At 42.6% G+C, this 18,221-nt stretch overlaps 1 protein-coding gene across 7 annotated transcripts in view; it reads right to left on the reverse strand.

Moving 5' to 3' along the window:
- Window positions 1-18,221, reverse strand: part of nav1 (neuron navigator 1) — a 365,889-nt gene that overhangs the window by 252,740 nt on the left and 94,928 nt on the right. For 6 of the 7 annotated variants that reach the window (XM_062978713.1, XM_062978712.1, XM_062978711.1 and 3 more), the window contains exon 4: window positions 108-1,079. The exons of the other annotated variant lie outside the window; for it this stretch is intronic. In XM_062978713.1, coding sequence (XP_062834783.1) covers window positions 108-1,079 — 972 coding nt within the window. The remainder of the gene's footprint in view (window positions 1-107; window positions 1,080-18,221) is intronic. 7 annotated transcript variants of the gene reach the window in all.

The following is an 18,221-nucleotide window of genomic DNA, read 5'->3' on the forward strand; positions in this document are numbered from 1 at the left end:
GGTGCATGTGGGCATCCCAGCGCCACCTCCCAGAGCACCAGCACACCTGTCCTGCCCGAAACACCTTCCCCAGAGGAAGGAGGGGGGCGGGCCCAGGCGAGACTCACCCAACATCTGGCTGAAGAGCAGCTGCTCCAGGTCGCCCAGGACGGTGACCACCAGCTCTGGGTCCACCTTGAGGAAGGCCTTCTCATCGGAGCCTTTCCCGCCGGGTTGGGACCCCGTGGGCGGCCCTTGCCCCGCCTGCTGCCCCGGCGGCGGCGGCGGCTGCTGCTGCTTCTGGGGTCCCGTCTTGCCCTTGCTGGAGAGGATCTCGTCGTCGGACTTGGGCTCGTCGGCGCCGGCCTCGGGGGCGGCCTTGCTGAGGGGCTTGACCTCGGCGTAGGGCCCGCGCGGGATGCGGCTGGGCTTGCCCAGGTTGGAGGGCAGCGGCGCCAGCGGGGCCAGCGGGGGCTTAGCGGCCGGGCCCAGCTTGCCCGGGAAGAGCGAGTGCTCCGAGCGCGAGAGGCTCTTGGACATCATCATCATCATGCCCGGGGGCTCCTTCCCGCCCCCGCCGCCGCCGCGAGAGCCCCGCGCGCCCCCTCCGCCGCCCCCGAAGCCCTTGGCGGCGCGGGCCATGTCGTCGCTCCACTTGGGCTCGTAGAGCTGCATCTTCTTCTCGCTGTCGGTCAGGAAGGAGAGGTTGGTGAGCGACTTCTGCTTGCGGAGGTTGGAGGCCAGCGGGCCGCGGCCCTCGACGCCGCCGCCGCCGCCGCCCCCCGAGCGGAAGACCTTGAGCTCGGCCGCCTTGGGCGCCCCCAGCCCGGTCGGGCCCTTCCCCGAGGCCCGCTTCTGCATCATGGCTTTGAGGGGCTCGCCGCTCCCCTTGGCCGAGGCCGGCTTCAGGCCCGGCTCCTCCTCGCCGTCTTGCGGCAGGCTCCGGGCGGGCGGGCGGGGAGCGCTAGTGCTGCCGCCGCTGCTGCTGCTGCTGCCGAGGCTGCCGCTGGTGTGGCTGGTGGGGTGGTGGGCGCCTCCTCCGCCGCCGCCGAGCATCTTCTTCCCGCCCGCCTCGAGGAAAGCATTTAAAAGGCCAGCCTCTGAAGCGCGGAGGGAGAAGAAAGAACCAAAGGGAGGGGAGCGGGGAGGACCGGGTGGGGGAGGGAGGGAGGAGGGGGAGGGGGCGGCAGGAGGAAAAGGAGGGGGCGGGGGCGAGAGCGGGAGGAAAAAAAGACACGCTGTCAAAGCGGCCGGTGGTGCCACCTTCCCCGCCCACAGCCCCTCCTCGCTCTCTCTCCCTCTCTCTCAGCGCCGCTGGGGAGACTGAGGCAATCGAAAAGAGACCCTCCGAACGGCTAAAAAGCCCACCCGCCCGAGAAAGTGAGGGGAGGGGGCCGCCAGGCTATTTCGGGCTCCGCAAAGAAAAGGGGGGAGACAGGCGGAGGCGCGGGAAAGCGCGCGCGAGGGAAAGCGCGCGCGAGGGAAAGCGCTCGCTCGCTCGCTCTCTCTCTCGCTCCGAAGGCAGGCTCCCCCATCCGCTTGCCTGCCCGCCTGCTCCCGAAGATGGGAAGGGCCACGGGAGGGAGGGAGGGAGGCGGGGGGGGGCACGTGCCGCTCCGACCGAGGCCCCGGGAGCCAGGCTTGGGGCGCGCGAGGCTGCGTCCGCCCAGCGCCCTGAGGAGGGGAGGGGGATAAGACAATACACCTCGCCCACCCCCACGGCTCCCTCTATTTTTCTTCAGTCCAGACTCAAGGTAATCTCCCCACTATGCCGCCGCTTTAAAAGCCATATATAGCATGGGTGGCACCCGACTCGAAAACAGTACATCTGAATGGACTGGAGTCTCAGTAGACCACATGCTGAACATGAGTCAACAGCTGAAAAAGCCAAAGCGATTCAAGGCTTTGGTGTCCAGACCTCGAGAAGTCACAGCCCCACTCTATTCTGCTTTGGGCTGACCTCACCTGGAACACTGAGTCCAATTTTGGCCCCAAGACTCAACAAAGATATTGACAAGCTAGAATGCATCCAAAGAAGGACAACGAAAGTGATCAAAGTTTTCTTAGAATCATAGAGTTGGAAGAGACCTCACGGGCCATCCAGTCCAACCCCGCCATGAAGCAGGAAAATCACTTTCAAAGCACCCCCGACAGATGGCCATCCAGCCTCTCCTTTAAAGCTTCCATAGATGGAGCCTTCACCATTGAGGTCTCTTCTGACTCTATGATTCTGTGATTCTATTCTATCACAGGCAGAGAGTTCCACTGTTGAACAGCTCTCACAGTGAGGAAGTTCTTCCTGATGTTCAGGTGGAATCTCTTTTCTTATAGTTTGAAGCCATTGTTCCGCGTCCTAGTCTCCAGGGCAGCCAAAAACAAGCCTGCTCCCTCCTCCTACGACCTCCCCCCACATATTTATACATGGTTCTCATCACATCTCTTCTCAGACTTCTCTTTTGCAAGCTAAACATGCCCAGTTTTTTAAGCCGTTCCTTATAGGGCTTATTCTCCAGACCCTTGATCATTTGAGTCGCCTTCCTCCGGACACATTCCAGCTTGTTGACATCCCCCTTAAATTGTGATGCCCAGAATTGGACACAGTATTCCAGGTGTGGTCTGACCAAGGCAGAATAGAGGGGGAGCATGACTTCCCTGGATCTAGACACTATACTCCTATTTATGCAGGCCAAAATCCCATTGGCCTTCTTTGCCACCACATCGCATTGTTGGCTCATGTTTAACTTGTTGTCCAGGAGGACTCCAAGATCTTTTTCGCACATACTGCTGTCAAGCCAAGCATCCCACATTCTTCATCTTTGTATTTCATTCTTTCTGCCTAAGTGGAATATCTTACATTTGTACCTGTTGAACTTCATTTTGTTCGTTTCAGCCCATCTCTCTAATTTGTTAAGATCCTTTTGAATTCTGCTCCTGTCTTCTGGAGTGTTGGCTATCCCTCCCAATTTAGTGTTGTCTGCAAACTTGATGATCATGCCTTCTAGCCCTTCATCTAAGACATTAATAAAGATCCACCCAAATAATGGAGGGCATCGCAATATCTGCTCTGTTGCAGGAATTCAGTAAAATACAAAGCAAGTCTTCCTCCTTGCTTCATGTCACATGTAAAAGGGTCTAAGTGCCAATTAAAAGAGTCATTTTGAAATTCAAAATGGAATTCAAAAATCTGAGCTTCCCTTGCCTTTGGGTAGGTCAAAGTGAGGTTTGCCTATGTTCATTCTTAGTTAGAAAGCCCTGCTTTTGCTTCACATCTCATGAAGCAGACTGAAGTCTACAAAAGCTTATGCTATCAAATTCTTTCTCTCAGTGGGACTCAATGGTGCTAAATGATCTATTTGTATGTAGAACAGTGTTCAACTTTCTTAGAACTGACAGGGGTAACAAGTATATATGTTCATGCAGTGATCTAAGCCTTTCTGCAAGAGGTAGACAGGAAAATTGTTCCTACTACTGAATCTGTGGACACCGGATGTGAGACAAGCTTAACACATATTTTAGGCTCCACATTGCCATGCAAAGCACAATCTACAGCATGCACCAGAGGGTGGAAGGTGCTACTGTACCAGAATGTCCTAAATGTCACTCACACCTTCATCGATTCAGTAGTTATCCCCAGCCAGATGTGTAAAAGGTGCCAGTATATTCTTTGTAAGGTATTCTGAATGGATCTCATATGTTGAATCAGCTACCTAGCTTATCTGCTCTATTTATCTTATCATGTGTTTCCTACTTTCCACTGCTTAGACAAGAATGCCCCAGGCAACTAACAAGGCATTTAAAAACAACTGATAAAATAAAGCCATTCAAAAAAAAAGCAAAGAGGTGCATTTTTAATAATATAAACTCAAGCAGAAAGACATGGAAAGGTCAGGCTATATTGTTGTGCACCATCCAATCATTTCTGATTTATGACAGCCCTACTAAGGTGAACCTATAAGGACAATATTTGTATTACTTGGCAATATTTGTTCAGAGGGGTTTGCCTTTGCCTTCCTCTAAAGTTGAGAGTGTGACTTGCCCAAGGTCACCCAATGGGCTTCCATGGCTCAGCAGGGATTTACTGGTCTCCAGGGTCCTTGTCCAACCCCAAAACATCACACCACAATGGCCCAGTGAACGGCCTGACAAAATAACCAAACTAGAAGTCTTTAGATGGCAAAAGAAGACCAATTAAGAAGAGGTTAGGTTAGACATGGAAAAATACAATCCATGGGTCCCACATAGCCTCCCCCAGTCCTTAAGGAGAGGCATAATATTAAGAAAGGACTCCTTTGTTAACTTTAATGAGTGGGAAAACTCTATAGAATGAAAAGATCATGTAGCTATCCTGGTTCTAAGTAGTTTGGAATTTTACAAGGTAATGTCAACATTCGGAGCTGTGTCTAGAAATATGGCAGTTGCCAGTGAAGGCAGTTTAAAAAGAAACCACAAGCTTCCAAAAGTCAGTTTTAGAAGCCCGAGGAAATCACCTTCTGGATATACCCTTGCATTCTTCCAGTTATAGCACTGGTTAATAGTATCGATCTACCTTTCCAAGATCATGTGTACCAACTTTATTAATCAATATGTTTACCTTGATGTTTTCGAGGGGGAAAATTAGCCCGCAGATCAAAAGGTTTGTCATTTCTCTTTTCTGCAGTGTCTGCCAATGAACGTTAGCTAACACAGAGCTTAAGAGAGACAGGCTAGAACTTGATTTCAGTGAAGCATCTTCCAAAATTAACGCTCATAGGAATGCAGCTCCTATGTAAATGGCAACTGTACTAGTACTGAGCTAGAGCCAGGGGGGCAGAATTCTGACCAAAAATAATTTGTCTAGTTTTCAAGAAGCCTTCCGTTTCTGATTCATAACTGGTTCAGCTTGGCAGGAGTGGTACTTAAGATCCATTCTGAGAAAAATATTCTGTGGGATCTTGAAATTTTGCAAACGGGGGTCATTTTAATGATGTCAAACCAGGCCAGGCTGATCTGGGTGGAATTGTGGGTCCCAAACAAACTGCTCAGGAGAGGAAATTCTCACTTAGTCTGAGTCACTGTAGCAATGCTGGTCAACCCAAGTCAACCCTCAAATCCCCAGCCAAGTCAGATAAAGTAGAACTGTCCTGTTATCTCTGCATGGGCAGACAATGACTTGGAGCCTTCATGTGTCATCCATGTTACTCATACAACTGAGTTTTTGCTGAAGTCGGGCTTGAGTTTCGGCTGTTAAAAATACTTTGCCTTCAGGACATGTGCAATACTACAATACAGCAAGGAAATGCCTTATCAGAGGCTGAACTGGAAACAAAAGAATCTGAGGAATCACTCTTTAAAAACCCATGAAGTAATACTAGTAGAGAATTGCAGCACAAAATTCCATTTCCCTGAAACAGATTCTTATCAGTTGAGAATCCAACCCATCTCACATGTGCTTCTGTCACCACTTATTCACTCCAGTTCATGTGACTGCATCATTCCAGCCTTTCCTCTTTGTTTGGTAGTTCACAGCATAACAAAGGTGACAGCAAGGTCACTGTAAAAATGGCATTAGTGAACAGAAATATATGCATTTGGACCTCAAGGAGCTGATCTCAACTAGTCTGAGAGAGGATCAAAGAGGACTACAAGAATCGAGAGTATGAAAAAATATCCTTCCTCTGCTTTTCATATTCTGGGGGAGATAGTCCTAAAATTTAGCTTTTCAAAGACCTGGCAGAAGGTACCATGTTTGTTAATGTTGCTATGTGTTTTCAAGTCATTTCTGACTTATGGCAACCCTAAAGTGAAACTATTATAGGGTTTTCTAGGGCTAAGAATGTGTGACTCACCCAAAGTCACTTAGCGAGTTTCCAAGGCTGAGGGAGAAATCCAACCCTGGTCTCCATAATCAAAGTTCATTGCTCAAACCACAACATTACACTGGTCTCAGAAGGGTACCACAATTGTGTCTGATCAATGGTACTAAAGCCAAGGTCAAACACTGAAGGGGCTGATGCCCATGTCTTGTTGGTGGCCTTTTCATGGAAAACTGATTAGTTACCATGTGAAGAGAAGGCTGAATTACATAGGCATTTTGGGCTGAGCTAGAAGAGCTCTTATAGTCCTTATGATTAGCATAGACAGTGATGTCATACCACCCCCTTCAGGCCTCCCATTTTCTCCTATCTTAGCAGCAATTCTTACAACAGCCACAGGGAAAGTAGATATTTATTGCAATATTATATAGTTGTGAGCTACCCTTGTAATGATGACTAGGTCTTGAACAGATAACCAAATCCCCTTGTACCTGATAGAAATTAAAGCTGCTAATTTCTTGTTTGTTGATGTGGATCAACATAGCAATCTGCTTTTGTGGTTACTGGGTCCCTTAACTTCAAAATTGCCTATAGCACCACTGACAAATAAAACTAAAAGATGAAAGCTGGAACTTAGAGCAAGCTTTAGGTCACTGGGATATTTTATGATTTATAAAGTTTTTTATTAATTCATAGCTGATATTGTGTTGTGAAGTACCACAAGTATACTTTGACATAAAATGGTGAGGTAAAAGGTAAGTGCTTAAATGTATACACATAAACTACTTTGAAGGTCATCTTACTGCTAAAAAATGGAAAGCAGACACATACACATAACACACAAACATATACGCAATTAGTTATGGGTTGATTGAGCTCTTTGGATTTGGATTACTGTATATCAAAAATAATATTTCATGTATCTCATAGATTTTTCCCTTTTCTAAACATTCACACCTGAGAATCAAGCTCCTGCTCAAAATTTCCCAGGACCTAGAGATCCTTAAAAGGATTTTATGCCAGCATATCCATTATTATGTATTCACACTGTACACAATGCAAAGCAAAACATTTCATAAATTAGTTCACATGGTTAATAATTGCAGCAATATATCTCTCCTTGCAGAAGTTCCAATTTTCTTGGCAAAGAGTGAGATTTCAGAATAGAGGCAGCCAAAATACATTAGAAAGTAGGAAGGAAGTAACATTCAGGAAAAAACTTACATCTTATGTATTGATTTCCCAAAGGGTAGCACTGTTTGTTGCCTCAGGAAAAAACAAAGTATCTTGTGGTACCTTACAGAGGAACAAATTTATCATGGCACAAGCTTTTAAGGACAACATTGATCTGTGAATATATCTATGTAATCTAGGAAATATGGGAAAGATTAGTAAAGAATGTATTTTTAAATATATTTTGCTTTCAGTTGTTTTTTGGGTTGTTGCAATTAATATTTTAATTGTTCAAAATATACATGTTTTATTTAATTGCCTTGATTCCCATTTGAGGCACATAAGCAGGAAAGAGAAAGCAAAATGGCAGCCTTATATTGGACTTCTCTGCTCTCTCCCTGACATGTATATACTTTACCTTGTATTTGTGGTGTCATTACACAGATAATTTCCTTGCTTTCTCAAGCAGCATCCAGTAACATAAAGTAAGAGAAAGGGAAATGCATGTAGTACAGTGACAGACACAATGCGTGCAAACTGTGCAACACAGAGAGGCAAGGCAATGCAAGGTTTTGGCAGTAGACCTCTGCTTGAGCCCCTTGGTTCAATGATTTTGGAAAGAAGATTTACTTTGTCAGCCTCATAAGATTTTGCAGGCTGGCAAAATTTTGCATTTATTTCCACTAGACAGTAAAAAGGAGAGCTCTGAATGGTTTGGCTTTAAGAATGATATTTCATGTGGCTTCTTGTCATTTCAAAAGAGGAAAGAACTGTACATTGTTAGTAAAGAAAAAAATAATTGCACAGTATTCCTAGTCTTGAAGATAGCTCCTGTGCTCTCCAGATCTCTCCAGAACAAGCTCCTGTGCTCTCCAGAACAAGATAGCATCCCTCCTCAAACATACACAAACCAATTGGACTACCACTTTAATCTTACTTTGCTCAGTATCATTCATGATAGAAATGAGTATCAAGTTCACTTAAGATGTGCAGAGCAAGCCATCCTCTGACATCTTGTCACTTCCTGCCACCCCTTATGCTTTTCTTTCTGAGGGTGTTTCATCGCTATTTCTAATAGCAGGGCCTGCTAAGTCAATGAAAAATCTTTCAGAATGTAACTCCTCAGGCATTTTACTTAACGACTGGTGGCAATTTTGCTGGCTCTCAATAGGTTACCTATCCAACATCAATGTATTAGTGACTACATTTAAGTTCCTAAACAGTTTGGGACAATATTATTTATTTATTTATTTATTTCCAATATTTATATCCCGTCAGGGCGGCTTACAACACTGGCACAATTTGATGCCTATACAAAATCAATCAAACAATACGTAAAATCAGTTAAAACTATTAAATACAATATAAAATTACAATATATAAATTTAAATTTTTTTTGATGGAGCACTTTTCCTCTTATGTGATAATGTGTGATAATATGCTTGAAAGGGGCTCGCTTCTTCAGCCCTCCATAAATAGTGGCCTATTATGTGGAGAGGAGAGAGAAGTGATCATGAACTGCTCTTTCCATAAAGGCCTAGTAGTCACTGACACCAGCTTCATTTTAGCACTGAGTTAAAGTCCTGGTCATTTAGCCAAGTGTTTGGTCTTAGTGACCACAGGTTGGCTCTTCTGTGCCACAGCTAACTTCTTACTGGATTGTGTGATTTTGCCATAGTTTGATTATCAGAATAAAAGTCAGACATTCATTTAAAATTTCAATACATATGTGAACCAGCACGGTGTTGTGGTTTGAGTGTTGATCTACAACTCTGGAAACAGGGTTCAAATCCCTGCTCAGCCATGAAAATTCCCTGGGTGGCATTGGGCAAGTCATATACTTTTATCCTCAGAAAAACCTACGATAGGTTTTCCCTAGGGTTGCCATAAGTAGGAAATAGCTTGAAGGTTAAAAAAAAACAACATACGTTCTTATAACATTTGCTCTGGCCCACTGGCAGCAGAGGAGGAGTTGTGACTAAGTGTGTGGACAGGAGCTTGGTAGGAACAACAGAGATGAAAAGCAGGCTGACATTTCCAGTTTCTAACAACCCACTCGCAGCTTAGCACCTGGAATCGTGCAGTCCTGGTGTGTACACTTGGAAATAAAGTTGTGCATCATGGGAATCAATAGCTCTGTCAAACAAAACAAAAACACCTTGAGCTCTCTTTAATTCCTTGCTCTTCTTCTAGCCCAAAATGTGTGACTTGATCTGAACTATACATGGATGAAACAAACTGTAGGAACTGAACTCGCACAGACAAAATTGGCTCTCAAATAGTGTTCTTAAGAACACTGCTATACTTTGGAAACTCCATAGAAAAACCCTTCTGAATCAAACCAAAGGTCTGTTTGGCTCAGCGTCCTGTTTCCCGCAGATACCAACTAGATGCCCATGGAAAGCCTACAAAGCAGGACATACAGATGATACTTTCTCTCTTACTATACCCTAGCAGTTGGTATATGAATGTGTCTAATCTTCTTTAAAAGCAATCCAGACTCGTGTTTAGAGCTCACTACTATCACTACTATCAGTACTATCACTATACTGTGATCGTGAATTTGACAGTTATTTGAAAAAAAGTATTTTTCCTGTTTTTCTCTCTCTAGTAAAGGGCAATACACCCATAGTGAGGGAGATGTTTAGAGAAAAATGACAAAACTCTCCATGTTAGTCAGATTAGATTTTATCCAAATCCAGGAAACAAACAGCTGTTTGACTTTAGTAAAGTGAGGATAGAGTTCTATTACACGATTCTGTATTTACTTTAGCAATGGCATCATGCTAGCCAACAGAGTTGTTCTGAGTGATGAGGAACTTATTAGGTGGAGCCTCAAAGAAAGACCAGAAGCTAGGAGTGGAGTATTCAGATGCCTACTTATCACTTTGAAGAGAAAGTTGCTTTTATTCACTCAGAACATGTCACATTTATCACACAGTCTGGGGATGAATCCAGTGCTCCATCTGGACAGTTTTGTGAGAGGGGGGGGGCATCAATTTCAACTGTTGTAAACTTGTATTCTCTTGATGCAAATCAATGCATTTGAATCAGTTCAGCACTTGACATGTGAGCCTGACTCTTGCCCATATGGGCTGATAAGATCTAGCAGAAGCAGATGGAATGGGTTGAGTCCAGGAGATGGTAAATGGTTCGCTGTGCCATGTGGGAGGTGCCCGCTGCTTTGAAGGAGGCTATCGTTCATTCTGTCCTGAAGAAGAGCTCCCTGGATCCAGAGATAGTTGAGAAATACCATCCTATTGTCAATATCCCCCTTTGGGACAACGTGCAGTCTACTCCAGGTAAAAGACAGGAAAGTGTTTCCTGAAGCAATGCTTCTGCAGTGAAATTGGCCTATATGCCATGTGGACAACTTGTAGCAGGTTCCATGTGAGTATGTTTTATTTGGCCTGTGTGGACATGGCCCAGAAAATGTTTGCCTTGAGGTTCAAGCTTTTTTTTTTCATTAGGTGAGATCCAACTGAATGTTAGCAGAACAGAAAGCCCTATTAGCACAGATATGCTGGATTGTCTGTGCTTGGCACTGTGCAAATGGTTATCCCTGTTGCAAAATACTCATCATTTGGTTACATCGTAAGGCAGTATGCTCAAGCATGAGAACTATCAAACCACTATCAAACCACTCAAGCAGTCTGACTCATTGAGATCCTGTCCATAAACTGCTAAGCACAGGGACTTCAGGTCCAAGGATGAAGTTAGTTCAGCCTCCTGCCTGTCAAGAAACATTAAATTCAGAGCTGATGATAAAGTTATTTGGGACTACAACTTCTAGAATCTTCCCAACCATGGTGTCTGAAAGATTCTGAGAGTTGCAGTTCCCACAAGGAACTTTTCCAAGCTCACATTTTCCAAACACACATTTATTTGAGAGAAAAGCTCCACCAAATACAATGGGAAATATCCAACTAAATATCCAACTGTGAAACAATAAAAAAATAAAACTATGGCTTCAGCACAACTTGGATGAAAGCCACCAAGTGGGGAGATAAACAGATCCCCTGCTCTCCAGAAGCGGATAGCCTGAACCACTCTGCTCCGCCCCATCCGAAACATGCCCTGGGGACTGGGAACTGTTCCGAAGGCTTTTCCTTCTCTGCAGGATTCAAATAAATAAATGGGAGTGGGTTTTGATGACTGTCCTTTTCCCTCCTTTTGGCTAATTACCTTCCTGTGGGAGGGAGCAATTAGCTTTAACCAGTGACCTCACAGATGATTCTATGGCAACGGACAGGATGTGCTGCATTAGAGGACATTACTATGGGGGTGTGGAAAAATGGAAAAAGCTGAACAGACAAAAAAATTATGTAGGAAAAGAATTCAAGAGTTGAACCTTTCTGCCACAAATGCCTTTTCAGCTAGACCTTAGGGAATCACAGAAAGTGGGATTCGGAGTGTGGGTCACAATCATGTCTCCTGCAGATTAAAGCTCAAACTGAAGAAATATACACAAACATACACACAAACACAATGAACAGAATGGGAAGAGCCATATGGAGGAGGTTAAACTGTCTTTGTGACAAAAAATCAGTCTTTTTCAAGTTCAGAACTTTGGAGACACCAATTGGGCTATTAGGAAGAATGTATAAAGTGGCAGAGGAAGGCATCATTACAGTTAAAAAGAGGTAAGATGGTGTTCTTCAACTCCAAAGGTCATCCCACCACTGGTCAGTTATAGATATTAAGATCTGTATAAATTCATAATAAACTAGCTGTGCCCGGCCACGCGTTGCTGTGGCTTCGTCCTAAGTGGGGTTTTTTTTTTTTTTGTGGAGGCAAATATGAATGTTGTAATTAGTCACCTTGATTAGCACTGAATGGGCTTGCAGCTTCAAAGCGTGGTTGTTTCCTCCCAGGGGGAATCCTTTGTTGGGAGGTGTTAGCTGGCTCTGGTTGTTTCCTGTCTGGAATACCCTTATTTTCAGAGTGTTGTTCTTTATTTACTGTCCAGATTGTAGAATTTTTTAATGCTGGCTGCCAGGTTTTGTTCATTTTGATGGTTCCCAGGAACCCAATCTATGCCTTGCCATCAGTGTGGGGTGGCTCTTGAAGCTCCACCCACCTGGTTTACATCACCAAGTTTCTGGAGGGGTGGGCCTCTGTGCATGCGTGGTTAGTAATTTTGGGGTTTGGGGTTTTTCTGTAATTTGGACCTAATTGTATAGGGCTTTTTATGGAAAGATATAGATTGGATGACTATGTCTTTTGTGGCCAAATTTGGTATGATTTGGTCCAGTGGTTTTGTTGTTTACTCCATGGGAATTATGCACATTACATATATACATATACATATATATATCCAAAGTCTCATTTGTGATGATTTTAACTTGTAGTTCATCTAGTAAATTCAGAGTCTTATTTACTGCAGAATGCATATAGAACTAAACCTACATGTTAGGATCCTGTCACTCAAAGAGAGGTAAACCATGTTTTTGAGTTTCAGCTGCCTGTCATGTGTATCTAAATTGCCAATAGTGTTCATTAAGAAACCTAAATTAAGTGATAAATACAAGTGACGTGCTTCAGACTAAGTCAAAGGGAGGCAAGGTCAATTAAGACAGAAGCAATTAACATCAAAAAATAGTAAATGAAGAATCATTCTAATATCAGTATCTGCTTAAGGAACAGAGGTCCTTTTTCCAAATATGGCAATATTTACCACAGGGATGGAAGATATGTGTGTGTGTGTGTGTGGGGGGGGGGGTTGGGGGGAGGTGCCTTAAGTGGTGTTAAACTGCATTCCTTCTACAATGTAAATGCACCCCTGAACCAACCTTTACCATTTGAATTGTGACCTCCCACAATGTTTTGGATTTCATTTTCCATTAGCATTATCAATGGCCATGAATTTAGGGGATTTCTTTTCATTTCCACTAACCCTAGCCATCTTTGCCAATCACCATGAAACCTGAGAGTTATAGACTAAAACTAGTGCATGCAATAGAGGAAAGCTGATCTAAATTTTGCTCATAATTAGAATCATGTGCAAGGATGATGTAGCTAACTCTATCCCATAGGATCCTGGGATTGATAGTTGAGGGAGGAGCAATTTGCATTCTCAGAGTTTTCCAGTGGCTCAGCTGGTTACAAACTGTAGGATTCCAAAGCTTAGAACCATGGCACTTAAAGTGGAATAATACTGTTATAATTGTGTAGTGTGAACAGGCCCCAGGCAACTGGAATCTGACAGAGATACAAAGCAAAAGAAGGGAAAATAAATCTGTGCATTTCTTGTGGTAAAAGAAACATCTTGAGACTATGGAATTACTTCTATATGTATAATTTAGACCAAGGTCTCCTGCTTTTTCAGGCCTGTAGCCAAAATGTCTGGAAGAGGCTCATATTGCCACACAGTCGTACTGCCAAAACTGATGACAGTGAAAGATGGAATCCCAAACAAAAGCTCTATATAATCTCTCTATATATATATTATAAAATACTCTATAATCTTATCTTCCACAAAACTCAACATCCTTTGTGTGATAGCCTTTGATTCCAATATACCACAAAATTTATGAACTGTTATAACTTGGGAGCATATTTTTCAATATGTAAAGCATGAAAAATATCAGTTACTATAAATTCAGATATTGGCATTGTCACACCAGAAGTGATGAGCTTATGATCCCCCAGGTGTTCTAACATACAGGTCCTATCAGTGCCACCTAGAATGAAAAAAGTATGGAATTGTGGAAGTTGTTATCCAAAACATCTGAAAAACCAAAGGTTCACCACCTCTGGTGCAACACATGAGCAGCCACAATGATCTTGAATAATGTAGATTCACTGTGTATTCTGTGAATAGAAATGTAATTATTATAGGTATATACATAACATGATCTTGGGTGAGTCATACTCTCTCAGCCTCAATAGAAAGCAATGGCAAGTTCCCTCTGAACAAATCTTGCCAAGGCAACCCTGTGATAGAGTCTTCAAGTCGGAAATGACTTGAAGGCACACAACAACACAGACATCAAAAGTTGTGTTTCAAGGAAAGCTGCTAACAAACTGACTACTGCTATGAACTTGGTGCTGGAATCTCTCTGCCCTCCACTTCTAATGCCTCAAAATGCTAGAATCCTCTATATTCCCCAAAGTGCATTTAAAATTTAAGTATAATCCAGAAGCCTAGCTTCCCACCACCCTGAATCAAAACTGGTCATGAATTTACAGATATTTCCATTTTTAAAAAAATGTATTTATTTTTGCATACTTTTGGGTCTGTGTAAAGCTAATCTTTACATCTTTTGATTTTACCCCACCCTTGTGTTAGTTGCATGTATTTCATATCTTATACATAAGTTTGATACCAGAGCATAAACCAAGAAAGATGACCATTTTTCAGACAGGACAAAGTGATATGAGAGAGGCTTCACTTCACATCATACATGCAGTTCTTCTGTTCCTAAGGTCAAAACATATTTTGCAGGTTTTTAAAAATGCACACACAATACACATATATCAAATTTGTGCTGCCCTTTGCCATCAAATTGACTTTGATTTATGGTGACCTTCCAAAAGCCCTGGTAATCAGCTCCCTTACTTAGTTCTTGGAAATTTGGGACTGTGGCTTCCTTGGTTGTGCCCATCCATGCCCTCCTCTTTCCTCATTGCCTTCCACTTTATCAAGCATTATCACATTTTCCAGTGAATCACATAATCTAAATATATGTCCAAAGTATAAAGGCCTCAATACAGGTATTTTAATGAAAGGTTTATTTGGTGAATGATCCATTCATTTCTCTCTTTAGCAGCCCATGACATCTATATATGTTTTCTCAAGCACCACATTTCAAAAGAGTTGATTTTCTTCTTTTTAGTTTTTTTCAACATTCAGCTTTACAGTGTTATTGGACGAATCTGACTTTAGTATTTAATGCTATGTATTTACACTTGAGGGTCTTATCTAGTTCTTTCATGGCTGTCTTTTCAAGTCCTAGTTGCCTTCTGATTTCTGAACAACAGTCTCCGTTCTGAGTAATGAGGGAGCCAAGGATGAGGAATTCTTTAATTATTTCAGTGTCTTTATTACCCATTTTAAAGTTACATATATATCACATGTTATCATTGTTGACTGCCATCAAGTCAACTTTGACTTATGGATACCCTATGAATAAGTAATCTCCAAGTGTCCGTGCCACCAACAGCCCCGTTCAGGTCTTGCGGACTTAGGGCTGTAGTTTCCTTGATTGAGTTTATCCATCTGGACTGTCATCTTCCTCTTTTTGTACTGCTTTCTACCTTTCCAAGCATTTTCTAGTGAGTCATGTCTTTTCAAGACAGTGGGGCTGTTGTTTTTGGCTACAAGGGAGAATTCAGGCTTCATTTGTTCTAGGGTCCATTTATTTGTCTTTTTAGCAATCCACGGTATCTGTAGAACTCTTATCCAGAACCACTTTTCAAATGAATTATTTTTTTCCCTTATCCTCTTTCTTTACAGTCCAGCTTTCACAACGATACATCCAAATGAGAAAAACAGACAACCCTAACTTTAATGTTCAGTGGCATAGAGAACCCTAACTTTGGTGTTCAATTATATACCTTTACATTTCAGTATCCCATATGCATATATGTATGTATCTACTGCTACAGCTATAACTATAGCTATATAGAAATCTATCCCCAATGCCAAAAACCTGTAGAATTAGTGTAGTCATTTAGAGCAGTCATCTCTGGTGCTATCATCTTCTCCAGACTCTTTCCCATATCTCCCACTACAACCCTGCCTAACATCTAATGTCTTCAGATGAGACTTTCTCTCCATCCCATCACCATCTCAGCTAGATCTGGTGAGGCCATGAGAAAGAGCCTTCTCTATGACTGCTCCCAAGTTGTGGAATGCCTTCTCACAAGGGACCCAGGTGGACTACATTTGCATTCTTTCTACTGACAGTATAAGGCCTTTTTATTTAGGCAGACCATTGGCTCTAAAGTTTATAAAACAAAGAGGTCTTTTAATGGAGCGTATTATACTTTCTTGCGTTTTACTACAGTTCAGTGTGCTTTCAAGAAAATTGTTTAGCATTCTTTAAAAAAAATTGTACCTAACAGGTTCTACATGTATTTGGTTTTAGTTCGTTATATGCTGCCTTGGGTTCCATACTGGGAGAAATGTGGGGTTATATATGAAATAAATAAATAAAATACCTAACCTAGATAAACTAGAATTTGCACATAAATCTCTAGAGAGTAACCATGACTCAAACATTTATTTTCTCTTTGTAAAGTATGCAAACCAAAAAGTCCATCCCTGAAACCCAAAATTAGCATATTGGAATGACTCATTTTTCCTAAACCTAAATGGGCCATATCCTTCCCAGTTATGAGTATGAATTTTAATAGCAAAGACTACAATACCAAATCTGTTTCTCCCTTTCCCACTATTATGCAAAATTACATTGTGGAATACATGACACAATGAAAGCACACCAGAAAACCATACCAATCCTCATGAGGGTTTCCAGACTTACTTCAGGCATTTGTTTGCTTATGTATTTCAATCTACTTTTTAAAAAAAGTAAATGCAAGAAGCAGCATATCTCAGATCTATAACAAACAAGGAACAGAACTGAGCAACTGATAACAGATCTTGAAAATTTAAAATATCCCATAGAGTGTCCTCTCCCTTTTCACCTCCTTACTGTTTTTATATTCTTTACACACCCCTAGAGCATCCTACCATTCTCTTCTTCAGAGGCAACTCCTTTGCTATCTTGGCAACAGCCATCCCAGGATTATTCATGTAAAAAAAAAAAGAACATAAAGGTTTGATTTATTTACAAAATCAATTTCCAAAGAAAAATTTCTTCTTCCCACCCCATTTAGTCATTCCTCTAAAGAAAAGGGTAGCTCAAATCCCCATCCCAAAAAAACCCCTGGTGTATCAGTAGCTGCAAGAAGTCGCATGTAACCTGCAAATACAGCTGAGCTGGAAGAAATAACAGTGAATGGTTCATTGAAAAATGATTTTGTACATGTGGATTCAACCACTGGCCTGGTGGGGGGTGCAGGTAAACCATTTCTGCAGACAGGAAGGACAATGAAGCAGCTTCTATTAAGTGCAGAGGCTTTATTTCCTAATTATCTTTGCCAAATAACTCCCCTGTGGATATAAGATTTCTCAGTGTCAAAGTGCATCTGCCATTGAGCTCAATTGCTGCATTTTTCCTCTAATTTTTAATACAATCTCCAGACTCATTCTTAAACCTATTTTGAAATTGGCTCTCCCTGGATTTCAGAGAAAACAGAAGGGAGAGAAAAGGCAGAGGAAAGAAGGATTGCACAGTCTTTGAGCAAAGATAATTGAGCAATTAAACAATTAGTGGAAAGGAACAATACCACTGTATTCCTCCTGCCATGTCTAACTGGGGGTTAATTTCAGACCCAGGCTCCTGATGGGAAACAGCCCGACCAAAGGCCCTGGCCTTCTCCCAAGAGAACAGCAAATGTTTATTCTATATACTGCCCATTCTCCTTCCCTGAGATGTGCAATGTTTCATGGGAAATGTCCCCACAAAGGTAGGGGTTATGTTCCAAGAACCATTTTGTTTAAGAATAATGGGGTTTGTTCTGGGCAAAGAGTTGAATGGAAGCTGAAAAACAGTCAGGGAAAACAGTTGCCATGCTGTGCACTAGGGAGCTTATGCCATGTAATGTATTGTAATGAGACAGGGTTTGGCTGGATGACCTCACACTCTCGTCCAAAACCAGAGCTTGTGAGGTTATGAGAAGAACTGTGTGTTGAAAACTGCCAAACAGGGTCTGGCTACATCCAAGAAAACAGTAGCCAAGTACCTTTCCCTTCACACAAAATCAGTTGCATCCAATGACCTCTCTCAAAAGAAAGCAAAGTGTTGGAATCCCTGAGTGTTCGCCACTTCAAGGATGCCGCTGTATAAAAGAATTGAAAAGTAGCAAAATAATCTGTATGGATGGTAGAACTATTCACAGCAGGACACAGAATTAAGTCCCAGGTGTGATTTCTTTGCATTTTTGTTTGGGGAATGACTACAGTCACCTTACAAAGTGGCCTTAGGGAGGAAAGAGTTGCCATTTGGTCTGGAATTACTCAGGTATTTCTTTTCTTTTTTGAATAAGAACACCTTCATGTGTCCAAATGCCCTTCTGTATTCTGTTTTGTTCTGCTTTTAGGATTCAAACATGGATTTTACCAACCCTCCAGATGCATTCGACTAAAAATGCCATTGGTCTCCATCCATGCTTGTTAGGGATGGCGTGGATTGTAGTCCAATGAATCTG

This window comes from Anolis carolinensis, chromosome 4, assembly GCF_035594765.1.
Source record: "Anolis carolinensis isolate JA03-04 chromosome 4, rAnoCar3.1.pri, whole genome shotgun sequence".
Lineage (NCBI taxonomy): Eukaryota > Metazoa > Chordata > Lepidosauria > Squamata > Dactyloidae > Anolis > Anolis carolinensis.